The sequence below is a fragment of the Abramis brama genome (genome assembly GCF_963993115.1).
Source record: "Abramis brama genome assembly, chromosome: 22".
Lineage (NCBI taxonomy): Eukaryota > Metazoa > Chordata > Actinopteri > Cypriniformes > Leuciscidae > Abramis > Abramis brama.
The window spans coordinates 24,843,527-24,868,969 of record NC_139984.1 but is presented as its reverse complement, the minus strand read 5'-3'; the positions used below and the strand labels follow the sequence as shown (position 1 = coordinate 24,868,969).

Here is a 25,443-nt window from a genome sequence, read left to right as displayed (position 1 = left end):
AAGTCGGGGGTCTGGAGGCTGCTGTACCCTCAGGGATTAAAACCAGGATTAAAACATCAGCTCCACGCAGGTAGAACAGCAAAACTGCTTGCTAAAGCTCTCTGAAATATAACTGCCAACAAGTGGATTGAACAGACTGAACAAACTGTACCAAAGCTGGCGCAGAATCTAGGAAAGAACAGATTTGCAATTATAATCTTTCAAATTCAAACTCAACGTGGATATTAAAATTAATCTAATTTTTACTTTGTTAACGCACATTCTTGGTCTTTTTGTGTGCAATTCATCAGTGTATGTTTAAATTTAAAGGGGACCTATTATGCCCTTTGTCAAATTCTTTTTTTCCCAGGGTGTACTATAATAGGTTTTCATGCTTGAATGTTCAAAAAAAACATATTTTACACTGTTGCAGCACCTCTCTTCTCAAGTCTGTCTGTAACGCTCTATTTAGTTCTGGTATATATGAAGCTCCTCCTTCCGATAAGCACAATGTGCTCTGATTGGTCGGCTAGACCAGTGTGTTGTGATTGGTCAACCGTTTTGTGCGTGTTTCAGAAATGATACCTTGACGATACCTTGAAAAATATCTATATTCAATACCATTTTCGATACCACGGGAAAAACTGCCATATATACCGCCATACAGATAATTTGTTCATTTGAATTTATTCATTAATTTGGCTTATGTGAGTGGCACTTATATAGATCAGCAGTGTGCGCGCTTTTGGTGTGAGCCCGAAACTTGCGAGAATGATTAAAATCATGCGCAATACAAGCATTATTTAACCGGAGTGAATGAGTAAGTCAGTGAGAGGAGGCTGGTGTGTATCAATTTGCCGTCAGAGAGAAGAGAGTGAGAACACACAGCTAGTATTGGTGTACTGATACTGCAAAAAAGGAGAATTGGAACCGTTTCAGATATTTCACTATCGATGCCTATCGAAATTTTTGACAAAACTACACTAAAGAAAGATGAAAATGTAAAAAACCATAACAGGACCCCTTTAAAAATGTGGACCTCTGAATTTCTCCCAAAAAAACTGCACTCGTAAAAAAAAATTGCAACAACTATCCATTGGACATAAACAAACTTCCTTGTGTTAACCTTTCAATTCCAGACACCTGGCTCTATTCTGTCACGAAACGTCCACTTTTTTCCTCTCGTTTCACCATCTCATTACAAAAGTAAAAAGGGTTGCGAACACCATTTCATGTCGATTTTAAAGAGACGCCTCAGTCTGCTTTCAGCTCGGCTGTTTCAGTAAAAGAACAAGGTCATACACTACCAACAAAGACACACAAAAACTGAAGTAGTAATGTACAGATGTTCTTCTGTGCTCTGATTGGCAGATGAGACGTCCCCAGGGGGAAGCTCATTACCCAGGTGCCAACATCGTTTGTATAGCCTCAAAGCACTGCCTCTTTGCCATCTTTGCACCCAAGACTGGCACTCACCGACAGCTGGTACAAAACCTGTGAGACTCAAGAGGGACAGGAGAGGAAACAAGCTAACACAAACACTTACACACGTAAATCACGTACACTCGATCTGACGAACTGAGCTCAATGGCGCGTTGCCATGCTACACGATACCTCGCGCACTGGGATGGCCTTGCGAGATTATCGTTTCAAATCCCTCTTTAAATCTAGCACAAAGCATGCTGGGAGAGAATTAGTCACAAGCCATCTGTAGGTTTAACGGTCAAAAGTGTTATTTTTGTATTTTCAAACAAAGTCAAGTTTAAGAGTCGTCTGGTGAATTCAGGATTTTAATGTTTTGAGTGATTGCCCTCCTTTCCCTAAAATTAGCTAAGGCACAAAAGATCCCACAGTGCTTTGTTCTGTGGGGGGTTCGGCTGAACAGCCATATGTAACAGAAGGGATCCAGAAGAAAAATGGGTTTCAAAAATATTCATAGAGCTAATTATTTTTACGTACAATCCATTTCAAAATAGACTAACCACACGCTCTGAAGAGGGTAAAAAGTATATAGTATATAAAAAGTGGATTCTCTGTAAAGACATCCACCAATCAGTCACTGCTGTTATCATGGAATCGGAAATCAATCAAACTGGAAAAAAAGATGGATTCTAGTTAAACTGCTAGCTAACCTGTCGCTAGTTAACGATACTTTTTTAGCAAATTTGTTGTCTAGGAAATGACAAAATAATAAAAGGACTATTAAACTATAATAGTTTTAGCTAGGCAATAGAAAAAAAATTATTTAAACATGTAAACTGTTGATGAATAATATATTGAAAGCTAAAATATATCTTTTACATAGTAGTTTACATTTGCTATGCATTTATAAGCACTTAAGCAGGACAAACATGTTATCATATTAGTCATTTGTGCAATATTTGAAAAATTCAAATACTAATATTTAAAGTTTTTGGAGCATAGACGGTATGGTAGTAAAGCTAACTGAAAAAAGAAATATATTAATAATATTTTAAATATAATATAAATTTATTTATTTATATTTATATTTATTTATATATTTATATTTATATTTATATATATATATATATATATATATATATATATATATATATATATATATACACACACATACAGACCCTTTCCAAAAAAATTGAATATCATGGAAAAGTTTATTTATTTCCATAATTCCATTCAAAATGTTAAACTTCCATAGATTATAGATTCAGGGCCCACAACTTAAACGATTTCAAGTATTTAGAATAGAATAGAATAGAATAGAATCGGGCATTTATATAGCGCTTTCATATGTACTACTGTACACCCAAAGCGCTTTACAATCATGTCAGGGGATCTCTCCTCAACCACCACCAGTGTGCAGCATCCACTTGGATGATGCGACGGCAGCCACAGTACAACGGCGCCAGTGCGCTCACCACACACCGGATATAGGTGGAGAGAGGAGAGAGAGTGATAGAGCCAATTCAATGTAAGGGGATTATTAGGAGGCCATGATTGGTAAGGGCCAATGGTGTGTGGCCATGACACCGGGGTTACACCCCTACTCTTTACGAGAAATGCCATGGGATTTTTAATGACCACAGAGAGTCAGGACCTCGGTTTAACGTCTCATCCGAAGGACGGTGCTCTTTGACAGTATAGTGTCCCCGTTGTTTATTTAGTTGTTTAGTTGTACATAATTTGGGCTTCCAAGCTCATAAAACCCACGAAAACAGGATTTCAAAAAAATAGAATATTACATGAAATCACACAGTAATTACACAGTGATACCATGGTCATTGAACCAGGTTTTGGTTCTTTTGGCAGTGTGGGCAGGTGCAAATCCTGCTGGAAAATGAAGTCAGCATCTCCATAAAGCATCACAGCATCTCCATATCTCCATCTCCTAGATGTTCCTCAAACCATTCCTGAACAATGTGTACAGTGTGTGGTGTGCATTATCCTGCTGAAAGAGGCCACTTCCACCTGGGAAACACCATTGTCATGAAGGAGTGTACCTGGTCTCAAATTTACATCCACATGCTTGACCCAGGGTTTCCCAGCAGAACATTGCCCAAAGCATCACACTCCCTCCACTGGCTTATTGTCATCCCACAGTGCATCCTGGTGCCATCACTTTCCAAGGTAAACAACGCACATATAGACAGATAGTTTTTGATGTAAAAGAAAATGGGACTAGGACCAGGAGACCTTCTTCCGCTGCTCCAAGGTCCAAGGCCTTGTTAGGAGATGATCAAAAATATTCACTTCACCTGTGACTGGTCATAACACGTTTGCTCATCAGTGTACACCACTGTAAGTACAGTTCTTCAGCAATGCACTATTCATTCCCTCATAAAAGATAAGGATGCAGTGTGAAACCTTTTCAGTTTTTAACCATTACATTTTTTGTCCCCCCAAAAAAAACAAATGTGGTAATGATCTGATTTATCTTGGAACTGGTAAGATTCGTTCAACGAATCTTCTAAAATGTTTATAGAGAAGGAAAATACATTTGGAGATAGAGAGAATGGCTGGAAAGAGGTAGAGACTGTGGTGGAGACAGAAGAAAAGTAGTGGGAAGGAAAGAGAGAGAGAGAGACGAGTAAAATTGTCAGCCTCAGTGAATGGCGAGCAGCTCTGGGCGGCGATGGGGTCATGGTGAGCTACAAACAATCTGCATTAATTACAGCAGCTGGAGATTCACTCGAACCCAGAAAGAACAAAATGCTTGTGTCTCCTGCATAGGAGGAAAGAAACTGGCTTTAATGAAACGCAAATGCTATTCAACTTCGCCAATTCCACACCCGGCTTCAGAGAGGTGAGAGAGAGACAGATAGCGACCACAACATTAAGTTGATAGCAAAGAATAATAATCGATGTTTGGGGGGAGGGCGGCTCTTCGGATGTTGCGTTTACGTTAATGAGAATCTGGCATGTTCTGTTCCTTCCACATGCACTTGCTTTCATTCTACTTGCCGAGAAGGGACAGAAATTACCATCTCCATAGAAACCAGGCCATATTCCTTTGAAAGCAATGGAGCAAGGCTACGACGGTGTCTTGCTTTTGACCCTATCATCAATTATAGAGTATTTCAGGAAGTAAACTAGAGGACCACAGAAAGGCTTACCTTGCCGGCAACATGATCATTAATTTAATGAAACATCTTCAAGGCACTAAAAAAATCTCATCTCTATTCAGGAAAGTCAAGGTTATTATGAGGCTGTTATCAACCGGAACAAAATAACCTTTTTTTTCTCAGGCGTGTTTGTTTAGTAAATGTCTGCATCAACTTTTTAAACTTGGAACCTTTAAACTCGGTTCACTTTTATGGCCACTTAACTAAAAAAAAGAAATCTTGGAAGTCCAAGATTGAAGTCCAATTTTTCTAGCTAATCAAATAAAAAACAATTAGTTGCAAGAAACTTTTGACTGTTCCTTAACGCTAAATCCTGCCCTGAACACAAGCAGATGTTGCTAACGCTCATTTTAATCTTAAAATATTTGCATTATAATTAAGTGACAATTTTGTAATCTCTTCTTACTTTATATTGGCTTCACTCCTTGTTGCAGCAGTGTGAAACTGTTCAGCGGACAACTTGAAGCGTTCCTCATTCTGCAACACAAACAATGAAGATACTAATTATGAGATGAACCTTCAAGTGGGGGATTATACAATGAACAAAGCTGACAGAACAGTATAGAATAGTTTTATTTTTATTTTTAATGATTGGTTAGCCTGGAAATCCAGACCCAAATCTAAAAGATTAATGGTCTGGCATCGACTAATGAAAATCGCCCAGCTCGAGGGGCGACACCAAGCATGCATTTGAATATACCTCACTGCACGCAATTGGATAACACTACGGCCAATCACAACAATAAACCCCATACGCTTAGCTACCAGCGGAGCTAACTGGTAGATTAGACTCTTGCCGTATCCAGACGGCAAAACAGCAAAAACGCCCTTCTTGCAAAGGAAGGATTCGAGCGCCATCTTCTGTTCCTCTTTTAGATAAAAAGCCAAGTCTAACTCGTTCATTGTAGCGGCCAAAGCCGTTTCAAACAACTGGTGTTCTTCCATAGCCATCTTGCAATGTTGACTAATGACTTCGACGTCACAGCGCTGTCGTCATCTGTTTAGCTCGCCTCTGGCCCGCCTATATCAGATAACCCGATGTGAATGGTGCAGCTTGGATACAAGGCCATATTTAATGAACATCATTAATTACTCGTTACTCATTACTCGACGCCAGAGTAAACTCACGGAGCAAATTCAATTTGTGCTCTCGCGAGAACTCTGGATTTCCAGGGTAATGATTGGTGATATTTCATGTCCAAAAACTACAATTTCATTCAAAAATATAAACCTTTCATATTCATTCCAAACTTTTGCAGTGCAAATATTCTTAAAAGGCCATTGGGAAAGAAAATGCATCTTGGGAAGACAATTATGGAACTTAAGTGAGTCACATCGAGACACTGAACACACTTTTGTATGTTTCTGATTTTCCCTTCTGCAAGGCAAAAAACGAAACGGAAAAGAGCCAAATGATGAGTGTATGAAGCTCCACTCATCCCAAAATCTTAAGTATATAGACTCTGGGAACCTCTAAATCTAAAATTAATAGTTTAATAGTTTTCAGCTTTCCAATTCTACCTCTACCTCTTGCAGTAGAAGAATGTTTGGCTGTTTAAGCACGATAACGAAGACAACTACACTTAAAATGTTTAGGGTTTTAATGAGGCGTTAGGCACCAGTTACACACAGGAAATGTGGGGACCTTTCTCAGAATGTGATGCTATAAAAATACAAAACCATTTACAGAACCTGCAAGAAACCAAACAAATGTTATTTATTGTGTTCATTTTATTTTTCCCCTGATGTTCACTTATGTAACAAGGTTTTTTAGTTACCTATGACCATTTTCCACGCTCTCTCTCTCTCTCTCTCTCTCTCTCTCTCTCTGATCCTTAGAATGAAATACTTCTTTTTAATGCTGTGCCATTTAAGTCAGCATGAAATCAAAATTGACTATTCTTGTTTTTTTCATGGAATATTGCATTTATTATAAGTGATTTATCCGTGTACATCATTTTATTTAAATTAATGTACCCTTGTTATCATTAATCAAAATAACCTCCCCCACTCTTGCTATGACATTTCTTCTTTTCTCTGATTACATGTTTACTGGCAAGCGGGCAGGACAACCCGTCACTCACATGAGATCGAACAATAGCAAATCACAGCCATCCAATGATCCAATCAATTCCCGATGGACAAAATCAAGTCCCGCCCTCGTTTGAGAAGCCGCTTCACTCGGAATTCCATAACAATAGGGAAGAAAAGTCTTCCGCAACTTCAGTTTCATGCCGAATTCAATATTATGTAAACGACATCTTCACACATTATCAAATGAGACATATAGAAATTAAATTTACAGGCTTTTTATAACAGTAAATCACATGAAGCAAAAATATTGCTTCCTGCACTATGGAGATTTTTCCAAATCAAATACTTTTTTTTTTTTTTAAGAAATGAAAAAAAAAGGAGAATATATATATACAAAAGCCTCAAACTCACAATGGGCGGGCCACATTTCTGAACACCGTATAGGCATTGCTGACGTTTAAATGTGGGCGGTCATGCGGTAATATATTCATAAAAATGCTCTCCATCACCAGCAACATTACTGATTGAATCTCATTCTGAGGGCTTGAAGCTGTAGAAAGTGTTAAATAGCATGTGGGCGGCTCCTTTATTATATGCAAAATAAAGAGTGAAAACTGTTGAGTATGATGCAGTCTAGCAGGATTACCGACACACTGACCCAAATACATTTCCTGAATCCCTTTATCCTTTCAGGGAGCAATCCCTGACAGATCTTCAATTCAGGGTCATTTTCATGCCAGCGGGAAACACTTAATGCTGTAAAACAAAACTAATCCTCAATAACAAGAGCTTTCCTGCCAGGGCCAGTGAGCTTAGGACACTAATTCTGTAAATGAAAAACACTTGCGTATAGATCTGAAGCAATTGTTGAGATTTACGTGGGGCCTTTGGATACTTTCAAAGCCTTTGACATTTTCCATGTCTTTGCAAGATAATGATATCTGACCATCATCACAGCTCCAATACAGCAGTTGACACTGGATGGATTTATGTTAGAAATGAACAAGTGAATAAATGAGAACACGGAGAGGAAAGATCAGGGTTACCGAAATGAAAACCCTCTCTCGCATCCTTGCATGCATTAGCACAGAGCGTCCCTTCCTGTAGCATCTCAGCAGGAAAGGATTTGTGCGTTATAATCACGCAGCTGGCACCTGCTTTGTCATTCTCCTCTTTGCCTGGCACTACCCGTCAGTGACACCCTTGCCTTTCAGTCACAGCCGCTGCATTTCTAATCCAATCAGCATTTTAATCTGTATCGGGCAGCTATGCTTCACTGCAGGGTGCATTTGCTGCAAGACTTCCTCCTAAGGATGAGCACTTCCTGTGGCAGACAGGGATCAGCACTGGGAAATATATGGACACGAAACATTAACCATCCATTATGACGGTAAACCATGTTAGTGTACCATCAAAAAGAACCTTCAATTTTAGAACCGCGGCATAGTTGTTACCGCACTTTTTCAAGACACTCTGGCTACGTATATACTGCAAAGATTGTGGAGGGTTTGGGTTTGAATCCTAAAAGCAAAAAAGAGTAAAAGTAAAAAAACTGCTAAAACATATTGGTTGAAAGGTTACATTTTGTGGCACTTACACAGAATAAAGTACTAGGACCAGGCATTGCATCTGGGGCATATTGCACCAGTTATACATAAGGTACAACCTATCCTAGTAGGGCATAAATGGGTAAGATACAACTGAGGCTACATATTATTAAATATTAGAGTGCTGCAACACTGAACTTATTTAAAACATAATCCCGTGCATTAACTAAGTATTTACATAATCATCAGGGGCAATGCATGGAATAAAACGGCAGACTAACTGGATTATATCAGTGAACTCATGTTTTAGACATCAATTCTTTAGACTTTAGACAAACAGAATATGATAATCTTGTACACTCATATACAGTTACAAAAAAATATATATTTTGTATTAGAGATGCACCAATGTATCGGCCAACAATTGGTATTGGCCGATAAAAGCTATTATTTTCACTATCGGCCAGAAACAAAATACAAAAACAAATACTCTCTGATAATGTAATCCGTATGGCGAGTCAGCATCGTCAACTTCATCTTTGCATCCTACACTGACTCGGAAAACAGTAGTTTATTAATAAATAATTAAAATGTATTAATAAATAAATAAAAATTAAAATCTCCTTGCTATTTTTTCCTGACACATTCATAATCACATTACTTTTGCCGGTGCTTTGTGTCAATCTTTACGTGTGCGCTTGAGTGAGGAATAGGCTTACGCCTATGTGTTAAAAGGCTCATTATGTTTTAGTAATTAGTAATTAAATTAATATAAATGTGAGATTAGTTGACTAATGGCTTGAATGAATGACTACTAGTTGACTAGAATAATCTTTAGTCAGGGGCAGCCCTATTTTTTTATACAGTGACAATTTAATATACTATGCAACAACTGTTTTCAACATTGAAAATAATAAGAAATGTTTCTTGAGGTTTCTCTGAAGGATCATGTGACACTGAAGACTGGAGTTATGACTGCTGAAAATTAAAATATATTAAAAAAGAAAACTGGACACTTTCGAAGCCTTTATGACATTTTCCATGCCCTCATTGCAAGATAATGATATCTGACCATCACTATAGATTTATGCTAGAAATGAACAAATTACTATTTTTCACAATATTTCTGTTTTAATGTATTATTGATCAAATAAAATGCAGCCTTGGTGAGCATACAAGACTTCTTTCAAAAAGGATTGTGGGTAACAAATTATTATTCAAAAAAATAAAAACAATGCAGGTCAAGATCTGTTTGACTTTAACCACCTGCAAATATGTAGGAGATAGTCTTCACTTAGAACAGCAAAAAACGGATATTATGCCAGAAAGGCCTTGTTTACATCTTAAAAGCCATGTCCAGATTTACTTATGGACGATTATATAACTGAATCAAGCAAGATACATACGAAAATTTAATAAGGCTGAATAAGCAGATGCAACATAACGCAAGATTTTGTCAACTCATCAGCGTTTACTTTTTGCATTACCATATTGAGATGCAACACAGCAAAAACGTATGCAAAAAGTCCTCTTCTTGATTGTAATGCTGCTCCACCTCCCAGCTTCTCGCCATTACAGAGTCAACAAGCTATTAAACCCCTGCAGCCCCTGACATCAGCGAACACTCAACACAGCATGAAAAATGGAATTATGTATAATTCTGCTTAAGTTTTAAATACTTTGAAGTAAATTAATTTAGGATTTGGCAGTGCTGGTGCCCCAGGCCAAAGAGGTCCAGATATCTGCCGCTCTCGTCTCCGTCCAGGTGAAGCCTGCCGCAGTCGGTTAGGGAATTTCTAGAACGAGGGCTCGCGTTGACAGCACGTCAGCCCAGCTGCCAGTTTTTCAGGAGGATTATTATCTCGTACCCACTCTCAAGTGCTTTGCAACTAGTGACAAGGGAGAAAGAGCGAAGCGGGGGAGGCTAAAACGGCAGGGCAATCAAAAAAAAAATCTTGTCTCGAGAGTGCGAAGCAGCTAAGAGCGGGACGCAGACATGAGTTGACTAGAGAAGCTTTAGCGGGATTAGGGAGCGCCAGCGCTAATTCAAAATGGTGTCGGAATGCTGCTGTTTACAGCTTTCGCTTTCAGCTGTGCTAACTCACCGTCTTTGGCAGAATTTATGGATGTTAGGCGATTATGCGTGCCACCTTCAAAAAGAAGTGTGTGTGGGGGGGGGATGCCACTTTACTGCGATAAAAGGCGTTCGCCACTTGCAGCGTGGAGAACGTTCCTGCGGTGGCTCGCCTGCGCTGCAGAGATAGACTTCTTCAGCCGCACCTGCCATCGACGGGAAACGGGTGAAGCGGGATGGATACACCACACCTCTCAGAGGTCTGTCATGAAGATACCCCCCCTCCCCCTCCCCAAAAATAAAAAAACCTCCTGCTGGGGTAACAGCAGTCTGAGCAGACATGCCAACTGCCTGCATTATCCCTCTCCCGTGGTCTGACTGTGTCACACGGCAAGTAAAGCCTGACTGCAAACACTCTGTGCGCCTTTTATTGCCAGCTTCTGATCCCTTTGGCAAACGGCGCTTTCTTGTAATGAGGTAAATATAAATACTGGGGCATCTGACACACTGGGTTGATCCTATTTGCTATTAGACAGAAGATAGCTCGTCTGTAACCTCAATGTGTGCGAGATAGCGAGTGTTTATGTGTGTGTGCACGTGTGTATAGATGGGAGGGGAGCTCCCAATGTAGAATGTTTATTTATGATGATCGCACAGTAATTAGCACTGGGTCGCCATTAATCCTCACAGCCTGTGTCTGCCCTTAGCCAGCGACGGAGATTGACACAACGCAGACCAGCCCCTCATGCCCTGACGGAATACTTGTGGCATAAATTTAGTTAACCGCTTCCATATCACCCATCTTAGAGACTTTGTTGGACTTTGAATCAGGGATGTGCGCGATTCAGATTTGAATTGAGAATGCCTTTTACATTCAGTTTTCTGAATTTCAATTGAATTTGAAATGAGGTACAAAATTGGAATTTGAGTGTAAGGAAGTGGAGTTCAAATGAATTGAAATGCAAAGAAATGTATAACTAATTTTTAAGTAAGAAAAATAACTACAATCTAGACGGACAGACCGTCAGACAGACCAGTAGATAGATATAGACAGACAGACCAATAGATAGACAGACAAACCGACAGAGAGATAGACAGATATATAGACCAATAGACCTTATTCAGAGTAGCGCCATGACAGGTATGAAAGCGAGGCTGTGAGGGATAGACTTACCATGTTTTCAATGTCATCTGCTGTAAAAAGCTGTATAAAGCTCTTAGTTCACTTCCACAGCTCTTGTTGTCTGGAGTTTTTTGTCAACTGAAATTTCTTGGAAAGATATTTTTGCAGGGTTTCGTCAGCAGAACAATAGAAAAAATACATAAATAACCGTACAACCCACTGAAGAGATGTATGTCTATGTCCATCCCTCACAGCCTCGCTTTCATTCACGTTAAAAAATCAAAGATGGCGCTGCTGTGAATAAGGTCTATAGATAGATAGACAGACCAATAGATAGATAGATAGATAGATAGATAGATAGATAGATAGATAGATAGATAGATAGATAGAAAGACATAGACAGATAGAGTGATGGATATTACAAGAGTCAGACAGATAGACAGATATCTAGACAGACAGATAGACAGACAGATAGATAGACAGAGACAGAGAGACAGAGAGATAGACAGAGAGACCAATTGATTGATAGATAGACAGACGATACACAGACAGACAGACTGCAGTGGTTGAGTCACTATTTCCCAGAATGCATAGCAATATTTGAAATAAAATAAACGTTTGTGGACCAGGGTGGAAAAATGCTTCACTTCCCAGAATGCATTACCTGAGCATGTGCTCTAACTGCTATGCCAAAGCTCCATATTCAATAAAAATGAACAGTATTCACTTTATACCTTCCCATACAAGGACTAATGTCCAGTGAAATATTCGAAACGTAGATTTAATAGAAACGGACAAAATGGAAAACGGTGCTTGGAAGTGTATTATAAATCTGTCTCTGGCTCAAAATGAAACATGAATTGAGTCTGAAAGACAGTGGAGTGTAAATCTGCTGCGTGCAAACAACGTTAACTGTACACCGTGGAACAAATCCCCTCTTTTCAGAGACACAAGCGTTAAATTATCAGCCCGGCCAAGCCACCATGGATGCAGTCCCAGTGTTAATATTTCCCTTTGCAATCCTTTGTTTTCGCATCATAATGGAGCATGTCCCAAAAACATTCATCTCCATCTCCTTCCCCTGAATCACTGGACCCAAAGTGAATAAACAAAAAGGCAATTCTTCAAGCCAGTGAGTGAGCAACCCTCTTAGTACAGCTTATATGAACAAAGCAAGAAGAGAAGAGAAGCTGAACAAAGTGAGGAAGTCAAATAGAGAGGAATTATCTCTCTAAAGCTGTCAAGGTGGCTGGGTTATTCTCTTGTTCTGAATGCAGCGTATGATAGAGAGAATACAAATATTGCATTTAATGGCATATTCTTTAGTCACTGAATTTAAAACGACACCACATATTATTATTAATGGAGGAACGGTCTTGCGATATGTTTTGTTCCAAACACTGTATTCAATGTTAATATGCAACAACATTATGGTGTTTTTTTGTTTTTTTTGGACTGAGATTATACAAATATTGCATTCCAGGAAATAAGGTGACTCAACCATGGTAATCAACCGAATTCATTTAGTGTTAATATGCAACTAGGTTAAAAAGGTTTCCTTGAGAGTCATTGTTTAATACTGCTGTGCATTCAAATGTAAGGCTTTTTAAGAACTGCACAAATAAAATTAATATTGTAAGTCCATTCAGAACAAACCAAAACAATTCAATATGTTTTAAAAATGGTTTATGTACCAATACATACGAATAAGAGATTGAGCGATATTATATTTTGACAATATAATAAAAGTGCGTTTAAAGAAAGAGATTGCAAAAAAAATTCTAGATTGATTGCAGATATAACCCATTTTTTTAGTAACCTCAAACAAATTTTGCTGACTGCACTGGTTGAATCACTTTAATCCCCAGAATGCACAGGAATACTGTAATCAACCAAATTTGCTTAACATTACAACTATGTCACAATGTTTCTTCATCAAAGGTTCCTCAAATAATGCTTTGCATTCTGGAAAATAATTACTTAACCACTGTAAACAACCAAAATGTTTAACATTTCTTTGGCAGTGGCTCTTCAAAAATCGCTGTGCATTCTGGGAAAAAAGGTGACTCAACCACAGTAGACCAACCCTCTATGGACTCACTGAAGCTTGGGTCGCCATTGGCTAGTAAATGTCTTATTTTATTCGGCAGACTTTTTACATGGAATGCATAAACAATGCAAATGGTAAAAAAAAAAGTGTGTAAATATAAATATAATATAATATACAAATTTCAAACATTATTAAAGACAAGTCTGTAATAAAATAAGAACAAACAATCAAACTACAAGCCACAAATTAAAGCAATAGAACAAAGATACAAATATAATAAACAGTGCTTTTCCATTTTTTCAGGTTGTAACACATGCTTTTGTCTTTCTTGAGTGTTTACGTTCACTTAAGGCATTACCGACTGTGTCTACTAGGACACTTGCCAAGACGGGCATTTTGACAGCCATCTTCAGCTGTGGTTAAAGTTTTCTGTGTGCGATTTGATTTGAAGGGAGTCAAAAGACCGATTACCTTCTCCTGATCCAATCACTTTGATGAATAAAATTAAAACAAGCATGTAACGACCACAAATGGAGGAAAAATAGCGGAGTACAGATACATCATTAACAGTTTACTCAAGTACACAATTTTTAACCCTCTGAGGTCGACAAACGCGCGGGCGCGTTTTGCTGGATTTTCTCCACATTGTAGCACTATAAACTTAAATTACTCCGTCATTTATGGTCATACAGAAAAAAGAAATATAAAAAAAGAATCTGTGATATTTCTACTTTTGTATGTGTCCACTTACAATCAAATCAAAACATTGTGCTTTTGTAAAATAAAGAAAATAAACAGGGTGTGCGTTCTGCCTCTCCGTCGCGGTGAACTTTTTTTTCTTGAGCACGTCTATAAACTGAAACAAAACTCAGCGAATACTTGTCACACATTTATGAGCCATATACCTTCATAAACATTTAAGTGTGTACTTTTAAATGATCGGATTCAAACTGAAAACAAATATTCTCTGTTTAAGTAATTTGTATAAAACCAACAAGATGTCCAGCTTCTCAAACGCTTGCTCATTATTTTTTTAATTTACCACGCCCACTCGCGCAAAAGATATTCACATGCAAATCTCCACATGGAACGCGATCGCGCTCATTAGGCCTACCTCAAAAACAAAACACCAAAACACTTTACAAGTCTCTGCTTTTAGACGCGCCTGAGCTTACATTGGATTTACATCAGAAGAAGAAGACCGCGATTTGAAGACAAGAAAGATGTAAGGTAAGACATTCTTACATATTAGTTTGCTATTGTTGCATAAATTTCACATTGCAGTTGAACTGTTGCTAGATATATGGTGAATATTATAACATTTAGACCCGTGTTTACTGTTACTGTGTTTGTGGATATCTGCTCAAATGTAGATATGTATATGGTAACCATAATGTTTTATATTTGAGCGCGATCGCGTTTGAATGTATCATATTTTGCAGCGCAATCGCGTTTGAAAAGCAAACGGCTTCATGTTTTTACTATTATCTCATTTCATATCATCATAACGAATGGAAACATTTGAAGTAACATGATAATCAATATATTTTTCTCTAGCTTAGTTGTTACTGAAATCTTTTGGAAGATTTATACTGCTATAAGGTTATTGTTATTTTATCCAGCACTGCGCATAGCTTATGCCTACAAGGCACAACAAACCTGGTGTTCATTATATTATATATTGTTGGAAACATTTGTGTGTGTGTGTGTGTGTGTGTGTGTGTGTGTGTGTGTGTGTGTGTGTGTGTGTGTGTGTGTGTTCATGTTTTTCTATCCCGATGGGGACTTCAACCTGAATGCACACAGACTCATGGGGACTCGTGTTACAGTGGGGACCTAAATTGAGGTCCCCATGGGTAAACAAGCTTATAAATCATACAGAATGAGTTTTTTTGGAAATGTAAAAATGCAGAAAGTTTTCTGTGATGGGTAGGTTTAGGGGTAGGGTTAGTGTAAGGAGATAGAATATACAGCTTGTACAGTATAAAAACCATTAAGTCTATGGAGAGTCCCCACAAAGATAGTGAACCAGACGCGCGTGTGTGTGTGTGTGTGTGTGTGTGTGTGTGTGTGTGTGTGTGTGTGTGTGTGTGTGTGTGTGTGTGTGTGTGTGTGTGTGTGTGTATGTGTGTGTGTGTATTCTGTGAATTTTAAAAAGCAATTTTAACCAGAAAAATCTAAAATTTATTCCCAAAATCGTGCAGGCCTTTCTCTTGATATCAGTATGTTCACTTTTTTTTTTTCAGGGCCCAGATGCCACTGAGGACTTCAGTGAACATGAACATGGTAAAGTGAAAATCAAACACCTTGGAAATGAAAGGTATGTACAATGTTTTTAGGAATGGCACAAAGGTCTCTGTCTTTGGATCATTGTTTTCAATAAGTGCTTTTTTGGCATTTGTTGTGTGTATCTTTGGACTATATTGTGTTGTAAATAAATCCAAACAATTTAAAAGCCATTCTTTTTTAAATCTCCTCATTTACAGTATTGTGCAAGGTTGCTCAGAATGACAGGGCCTGATAGCTCCTAATAGGGCCGTTAGGGGGGGGGCCGTTTGTCTTTCTCAGGTGTGAAAAGCTTACATATTAATGACCTCCGCATAAAGCTTTTTCACACAAAACACGTCGTAAATTTTTTTAAATCAATATATTGTCTTATCTGAATGAGCAGTCGGGGTGATTTTCACATAGTTTTGGAGCAAATATTCTAGGCTACGTGATACAATTTTCAAAAGTCTTGTGAAGAAATAATCAGTATGGGTTTCATGGCCTTATTTCAGTGAGAATTTTTTTTTGTATTTTCACAAACCACGCATAAATGTCATTATCTCAAAACTACAAACTTTTACATACATGCTGTTGATATATTATCGTAGCAGAGTTTGTGCTGAATACAGTGTAATTAGACTTTAGCCATGAAAATGTCACAAGTAACAGAAATAACCAGAAAGGTCAGAGCATGTCAGAACACCTCCAGGGCCCAGAAAACAGCTCAGACCTCAGAGGGTTAAACTACTGATAAAAACAAGTTAATTACAGCGACAAGAGTATTTGTAATTCATTACACACCTCTGTCAATAAAGTAACTCAACAATGTGAAAAAATGCCTTTTTTATGGACCACTTCCATACAGCACGGCCAGAGTTACACGATAGGCCATTTTCCTACGGCATGTTGGTAAAGAGGGGAAGAAGCAAATCTCACTTTTTTGCCTGCTGCATGCAGTCGATAAGACCTCAGAGAGAGCGTAGGAAAAAAATGGGGGAGGGAGTGCAAGAGAGAGAAAACGAATGAGGAGGGACTGAGGAAAATCACAAATCTTGGAGAGCGACTCTGACTTCATTTGCCAATAGCTGAATGGTTTTGAGGCTTTGGCTAAAGCACTTTCTGCACCATTGCCCCTTGCCGCGCCGAGCAAGCCCTTTCCATTTAACGTAACTTTATTCGTTTTTTGACACCAATGGGGGTTAATCAAGGTGTGAACTCGGCGGATAAAGGCAGTTGGTGTTGCTGCCCATCCAAATGGAGCCAGTGCACTTCAGATTCCCACTTCAATGCTGTTTGAACCATTATGATCTCTGTCCAGTCATTTACAAAGGATAGATGGCTGAAGGTAGGGCAGTGGAAAATGGCCCTGCTTGGGCATTATCTCTCTCTGAAAGTGACTGAACATGGCAGTAGAGGATAACCTGTGCTTTCATCCTCAAATATTATTGCGTAACTAGAATTGTGTACAAACAGACGCGTCTCGTCTTCGACAACTATAGCCATGCGTGAAGCGGAAAAACTGACAACAGCGTGGAAACAAGTTCTTAACCACCCACTGATCCGGAGTCTGCTTATGCATACCTTTCCTTAAGGTTCCGCATCATAACTTTAACTTCTCGAAAATGTCAGGGATCAACTGTGAAAATTATACGGGTAGACAGAACTTAAAAGCGAGACATTTCAAAGCTTTTCCAAGAAATGGAATGGATGCTGTACCATGGTATTTGATCATTTACACACTGAAAGCATTAGTTATCAGTGAGCAGTTTCTTCAGTATTTAGCATGTATAAAAATATCATGAAATTGGAAAGAATACCAAAGAAGACACCAACCTTCTTCTCTAGTTGTGTGATCTGTTCCCTGTAGAAAGCATCCAGCGCCTTCAGCTCTGCCTCCTTATTCTCCAGCTGTTTCCCCTGCAATGAAGTAAATGAGTTTTGTGTCATTCAACTGCTCATCTTGACCAATTCCAGGGCTATTGCAAAATTTCTTGTTTTGTAAAAAAACAAACAAAACAAAAACATAATAATAATAATAATTATATATATATATATATATATATATATATATATATATATATATATATATATATATATATATATATATATATATATATATATTATTTTTAGGTTGCTTTTTTCCAACAAATTGCAAAAATTAAGAATAAATAAATAATAAAAATAGAGGAAAAAAAACCATTTGAGCCAATACATTTTTAAATTTAAAAATTGTAATTTCTAGCAAATAAATAAAATTGCCAAAAAATATATATTAAAATTATTTTTGGTGAAGCCAGTTAAAATGTTGGTAACTACTGGCTCAACTGAGCCAGTAAGGGGGAAAAAATATTGTTGAGTCTAGAATCCATTGATTAACTTCCTTAGAAATAAATGTGAGGCCAAACAAACAAAAGTTGCATACTGCCCAGGCTCAAGCCCTGTGTGATCTAGTTGGTGATATTATTATTTATTTTTTTAAAACATTTTTTCAAAAAACCATAAGGCTTATAAGCTCAGGACATTGAAAGAACAACTGTCATCATTGGAATTTCACTATTTGTTGGCATTTCTAGAAGATTCGTCAAGGTTTTCAGATTTCTGGGCACCGGATTAGCAAATGCTTTCGGCAACATATGTCCCGACTGGTACAAAACTGTTGACCAAACTCAAGAGAGGCCGGACGTAGGACATCGCACAGTGCAGCTTCACTCAAACAGCATGGAGCAAAAGCTCTTAAAACCGTTCTGCCGACTCTGCCAGAGACTTTAGGAAATGGACAGCTGGTGTAAGATTTTCAGCCCTCGAAAAAATCATTGAGGAGGATTTACAACACGGAGGGATTCCAAAAATAAACAGAGAAAATGAGGACACAATTTAAAGGTGATTTCGTCCATGCTTGTGACGCTCAAACAGGTGTGCAATAACTGAATGTGATCGGTGAGGTTGGCATGGATTATGCATGCACAAAGCAGGGAGGGGATTGCCTGAGATGATGATATGGACTATTTATGAGCATGCAAACATCTGTGCTTTTGAAAAGCAATAGGAGTGATAACCTTACACAACACTGAGGGATGTACAAGCACAAGCATACATACAAAAATGAGTTCAAAGCTGCAAAAAGAACAAGTATTCAAACAATATTCGACAAGGGAGCGAAGAAAGCGACATGCTCGCACACATGCGCTGGCTCATCCCCCCTGTAATTAGCATCTCTCTCATTCCGTAACTATGTACGAGGCACGGATACATTAGGCCCAGCGGGATACGGCACTCACACTGTCGTGCTTTCTCACATAGACGCACGTGCGCGAGAGGCGCCCCGTGGTGCTGACCGGGAGAGAGGCGCATCTACGGTAGGAGCCAGACAACAGTGCACAACAAAGCACAACCCCAAATTACGGGCATACATAATCACCCCCTTCCCTATGCCTCCTGTCTCGAGCGAGCAGTAAATCACCTCCATCAGCATGAGCATCATATGCAATTTTCTAGCTGGGTAGCTCCGAAAACCGCCACGGCGGCCGCCACGGTTTGCATGCTCACAATCAGGGCTTAATGCATGAAAACCAAAACACCATGTTTAAATGAGGAGGGAACAAGACGCGGAGAGAAAGGAAGAAAGAAAGAGTGAATAAGAGAAATGTAACAACGACTGTGGAATAGGCCGTGCTTACCCAGGCATCCAGTTCAGAGGCAGGCTTGAGAAAGAGAAAATGAGAGGAGGAGGAGGAAGAAGAAGAAGAAAACATCATTTAACACATAGCTAAAGAAAAACACTTAGGCCAGAGATAGCTTCTTAACAAATCGACGACGCGTTTGAAAATGTACATCCATATGTTAATTGTTAGGGCTTTTTCAGATCTTTCAATCTAAGCTCACGCCATTTACATATGAACGCACCGAAGACGACGGAAAAACACACGGAGAGCATCAGCTTTCATTTCTGCTCTGACAGGACAATACAAAGGGGTAAAAATCAAATACATTTACGATGAAAGAGGGACACGAGCAACACAGATATTTGGGGAATCCTTTGATGAAGAAAATGCATAACACCCTAGCAAACACTTAAAACATCTTAGCAACTGCATAGCAATAAAACACCCACAGCACACTAGCATCACATTAATTTACCTGCACTTCTTTACATTCTTCATCATAAAATGTAAAAATCTAGTCAACTTTAATTATTTCTCCCACTCACATGGCCTTGGTTAAATAAGCATAAAAGAAAAGACAGTTCTAGGCAAAGAAAGATCACGAAAACACTTTTAGAACAACACGCAATGATGAATCATGCACAATATGCCCAAGGACATAAATTAAGAAAGTAAATGGGGTCAATTTTGATTTTAATGTTGCTTTTAAGCAATGTTTTTTTGCTTTTATAGACAGAATCCTCTCGGAGCACTACATCTTCTACGTCTTATGTCCACTTTTTGTACTTGACCAGTTAAATATCAAACATGAGATGGAGACTGTAAATGGCCAAGCATGAATCTCCTAGGGCTCGTAATTGCAACTGTAAATTGGGTGCTAACAAATGTATAATGTAGTATGGAATCACTCCTCATTATAGGAGCAGCAGCAGGGCGTTTCACACGTATTTAATGAACAGGAAGGAGAGGGTAATCTGGTCTGCTTGCTGAAGCCAAGTGCTCAACACTGCCAGAGCTCGCATGGATCTTGATAAGGCTGACTTAAAAACCAAGAGCTGAGCATCAGAGACCACCGAGAAATATGGTTCATTCAGCTCATGTTGTTAACAGAAATTATTTAATTATCATTGATTGTCAATTTTACTCCTTAGTTGTTGTTGCATTCATGAGAATAAGTGTTGTTAACTAAATCTAAACCTTAATCTAAGATAAAACTGAAAAAAAAAAAAAAAAAAAATTAAATGCAAAACTTAAACTTAAAATTTTAAACAAATATTAGAAATGTTGCTTTAGCAACTACCTGAAATGTTTAAGTTGGATTACTACAATTACTAATATTATGACTGAAATAAATATAAATCAAAGCTAAATAAAATTAAAATAAAAATGACAAAAGCACATTAAAAAACGTTTAAAACTAATTAAAACGAAAACTGAAAATATAAAAGCTAACTCAAAATATTAATGAATACTATAAAAGTATACAAATAATACTAATAATGATGAGAATTAATTGCATCTTTATTGAGCCAAATCACAATCAACTATATTCTATCAAACTAATCTAAGAGGCTATTTACACGACATTGGTTTCAACTCAAAACGGAAAACTTTTAAAAACCTTTTGGCTGTTTATTTAAACGACAATAGCGTTTGGGGGGAGGGGGGGGGGGCTGAAAACACAAAACGGGATTCAAAGTGCATGTTTTTGAAAATGGTAGCATTATCGTCTCTGTAAACTACAAAATCGCGAATTTGACAAAATGGTGACATCATGTGCTTAGCAGCATAATACAGTGTTTTTAGTCGTTTTCGCCGATCCGTGTGAACGGGGAGCGTTTTGACAGTGTTGTCGTCTGTATCTGAAAAACACAAAGGAAAATCTTTTCCATTTTTAACTCATCATTGTTGTATAAATGTACCCTAAGGTTAATTTCCATTTCCATCCTATTTTTAGTCTACAATGTGCCATTACATTTGGAATATTTACATATAAAGCATTTGTTCATCTGCAATATATTGCTAAAATGTTATCAAGATGTTTTTACTACATATACAAAAAAACATTTAACCATTTACTGCTTTCCTAAAATGGCAAAACAGCAATATGATAAAACCAACATTGTTTAATAAAAAATGAAATGTATTAATAACAATAAACACTTCTTCTGCCAAGTAATATAGTTTGTCAGCCTATCTGTTGGCTATTAATATAAATTGGCACATTAATATAGATTTCAACTGATGTGCGGTCAGAGGCATGAATATATTGGCTATTTTTAAACACCTTTGATTGCAGCTCGTCCAATAAGATTTTAGTGTCGGTTCTATACATTTGAATAAAAAAGAAAAATGATAATTTATAGGTAGATTTTAATATAAAATGGCATGAAAGTTGTTACCATGATGCAAGACTAGACAGCCTAAAATAGCCTCTCGAGGACCTAAAAGTGACTCAACGACTCTTAGCTGAAGAATCAAGAGTTTGCTCCCTGCTGGTCTGATGACGGCAAACTCATCACTCAGTCTCAAAGAACTCTCAAAGCCTGTTGAGAGCCACACACACACACACACACACACAGCTCCTGACTGCACACAAGCCTTGTCATTTCTTTATTTATCCTCTTTAAATTCTCTGTGGTGACAAAGCCAATCTGATGGGCGTGCTGCACTCATGTAACGCTCTGTTTGGGATCTGGAGCAGGCTGATAATACTCAGGCAAGCATGAATTACACTGATAAGTCTAGAAATGAGCCCTGCTCGGAGTTGGGTTTACCGTAAACAATGGTGCATGCGTGTGCGTTAGGCTGGAACTCAGCACCCGGGCCAGGATAGATGCAAAGTGACAGGCCGTACGCTCAAGAAGAAGTGAAGAGACTGGAAGAATGATGAACTGAAGGCTGTTGAACACGTTACGTCAACTGTAGCGTATTATTCTTGATCACACCTATAGTTTTAGCATGAAGTTTAGATAGAGTTGCTCTTCAGATCAAATAAGAGATGTTAGAGATAAATGTAAAAAAAAATTTGTTTGAGTAAACCATGTTTAAAAAAATTGTTTAAAAAAAAATAATCTGGGGGGGGGGGGGTTCTCTTAATATTTTATCTGGTAGAAATGGAGTAAAAAACATATCCATTAAATCACACAAAAAAAAAATAGTAGTGGAGTCAAAAAGGTTGAGAACCACTGCAATATAGAGCAGGGTTCACGATTATACTAAAAGTTTCAACATTTGGTGGTTCCCATATAATAAATATAGTATTATGATAGTATAATATTAACTAATATAAACACTGTCTTGATGAAGGTGCAATAATTCTCATAATACTAATACTAACACTGATGAGAATTGTTGCACCTTCATCAAGACATTAACAATCATCAATATTATCAAACCAATCCAAGGCTGATGTAATTAAAGTCATGGATAACTGCCGTTTGCATCCCATTTTAGGTCTGTAATATATGTTTACATTTGGAACATTTGTTTAAAGCATTTGATCATCTGCAAAACATTGCTAAAATATTGCTTAGACGTTTCTGCTACGTTTACACAATTAGTGTAATTTCATAATTAGTTATAATATTGATTATGAATATTTTATAGTTCGATTATTGTTGTGGAATCAGAAAAGTTGAGAGCCGCTGCATTTTATAGCAGAGTTCTCAATTATACTTAAAGTTTCAGCATTAGGAGTTTCCAGTCAAAACTAAAATGAGATTTAGAAGTTAAAATGCTTCAGTCCCACACCATGTTCGAAAACATAATTAAAACAGCTCATTTCTATTTATTACCACCTCTGGTAATGATAATCCGCAGTTAAATGCTCTCCCCGTATGAAACGTCCAGATAGCGGTCTTGCCATACGGCTATTGATTAACCTGTGTCATATGAAAAACTGATTCAGGTTCATTTAATTTAATTTCAAGTTTTGGAGGCTCTGTGATTGAAACTCGGTTGTCATGTATTCTCAGATCCGTCTCTTGCACACACACACACACACACACACACACACACTCACAGTGCATCTGTTGTGTCCTGCAGTGTGTGTTTATACTCCGTCATCCCCTCTAGGTTGGATGTGCTGCGTTGCCATCTGATATCTGGGCACAGCTTCCCTCCCGCTTTCCTCGTCTATTTACTCGTCTGCGTTTATTTAACACGTAGCTCCCGGCTAGGCAATAAATTAGCACTTAATATTCAAACTGACTACTCCGAGTGCATAACGCTGTGGTCGTCTGGGGAGGAGAAGGAAGGGCCACTTGCTTCTCTCGTGCCATTGCAATGAATAATTTCTCTGCCGACGTTACGGCTCTTATCTGAGCCCGATCCGACCACCGTGCCAGCGAGAGCCAATGTCATTTTCGAGCAGGGTCTTAAACGTGATATTGATGACATGAGGGAAAAGAGATTAGAGCAACAAGACAAATCCAGAAGAACTATTTGACAAAAGGTCGGGATTCGTTTGGCACCAGAGGGAGAGACACAGGAATCAGCCCGGAACGGTCAAGTGCTCACGAGGTATAAAAATTTTATATGCTCATCTTCCTTTACTGAACGGCGGGTAAAGTGTTCAGCTAGCAATCATAATCCCGATCGCCTTCAGGGGTCACCTGCCCCTAAAAGATGTCGTTCCCCATCATGTTTCATTGTTGCACTTTTCTTTTTTCTTTTTTTAAATGCTCAAGGAAATCTTTAAAAAGTTGTTGCCTAGCAATTGGCACGTTCATATGGGAAATGTGGGTTTGAGTCTAGTCCCAATTCTATCTTCTCTCTCTCCCAAAATAATTTGCTGTCCCCTTTCAAATTTTGAGGTCAAAAAATTCCCAAAAAATGTCCAATAAGAGATCTCAAATTTTCTTTTAAAACGCTCAAAATAACCATATGTGGTGCTAACACATTTTTGTGCTCATTTGGGAAATTAAGGTTTAAATTCAGCTACAATCCTATTTCCTCTCTCTGCTGAAATAATGTCCTGACCTGTCTCGGGGGGACAATAAAAAAAATTGTTTAGTTGTATTAAAGGCAGCCTGAAAAAAAAAAGTTGTGGCCTAGTGGCTTACACATGTTTCAGACATGTTGAGCCTTGGTGCTCATACAGGAAACACAGGTTTGAACGCAGCCAAAATGAATCTCTTGCCAGATTATTCCAAAACAGCCAGTAATTAGAAAAAGGCCAAAAGCAGGCAAAATCCCATATACAAATTTGAGGTCAATAAAAGTGCCAAAAAATTATAAACTAAACTTTTCTATTAAAATGTTCAATAAAAACTTTTAAAAGTCAGACGTGGGCTAGAGGTCAGCACGTGTAGTGCAAACACATTTAGGTGCTCATACGGGAAAATAAGGTTTAAATCCAGTTCAATCCTATTTCTCCTTTAAATCGTGCATTCAATAAGACTATGTTCAGACTGCATGCAAAAGTGATGCAAATCCAATTTTTTTTGCTCATATGTGACACAGATCGGTTTCTCATGACAGTGTGAACGGCACAAACCACATGGAGTCTGATGTTTTTTTATTCTGATTTGGGCCACTTCCATATGTGGTACTAAATCAGATACAGGTCAGATGTTTTGCAATGCAACCTCAGTCTGAACGGTCATCGGCAGTCATGCGACTTTCAGCATTACTCTAGATCAACATTCGTCACAGTTATGTGCTGAAGGGAGTCACTCCAAAAATGTTACATACTGGTAGTTCTTTGGTCACTCAGTTAATATGGAAGAAAGCCTTGACTGTAGTCAGTGGAGGGACAGTGAGGTCACAGTGATGGCTCTATACAAGCAAAACTTGAGGGAAAACTACAAAGCTTTTCCCTCATCTTCATCCTCCTTATCGCACAAAGTCACGGTTTCATCGGCACATCAGCCATGTTTACGTCCGTATGAAGTCTTGTTATTGTTATTTTGCACATACGGGTCAGTTCGGGACCATGATCAGTTCACACTCAAATCTGATACTGGCAACATTTAAAAAACTAATGTGTACAGCCAACCAAAAAAATAAAAATAATAATCTGAGCAATAAATGAGAACTGAGCACTAAGGCTTCCAGTGTGAACATAGTCTTAAAGTGACCAAAAAAAGGTCCAAAAACAGA

General features: G+C 38.2%; 1 protein-coding gene across 2 annotated transcripts in view; it reads right to left on the bottom strand.

Annotated features, from left to right (window-relative positions):
- The window catches only part of chchd6a (coiled-coil-helix-coiled-coil-helix domain containing 6a), a 68,029-nt gene that overhangs the window by 28,676 nt on the left and 13,910 nt on the right, over nucleotides 1-25,443 (bottom strand). The window contains exons 6-8 of one of the 2 annotated variants that reach the window (XM_084099073.1): nucleotides 19,354-19,377; nucleotides 17,510-17,593; nucleotides 4,987-5,057 (exon numbers count right to left, since the gene is read on the bottom strand). In XM_084099073.1, the coding sequence (XP_083955199.1) occupies nucleotides 4,987-5,057; nucleotides 17,510-17,593; nucleotides 19,354-19,377 (179 nt within the window). The remainder of the gene's footprint in view (nucleotides 1-4,986; nucleotides 5,058-17,509; nucleotides 17,594-19,353; nucleotides 19,378-25,443) is intronic. The other variant, XM_084099074.1, reaches the window with a different exon arrangement.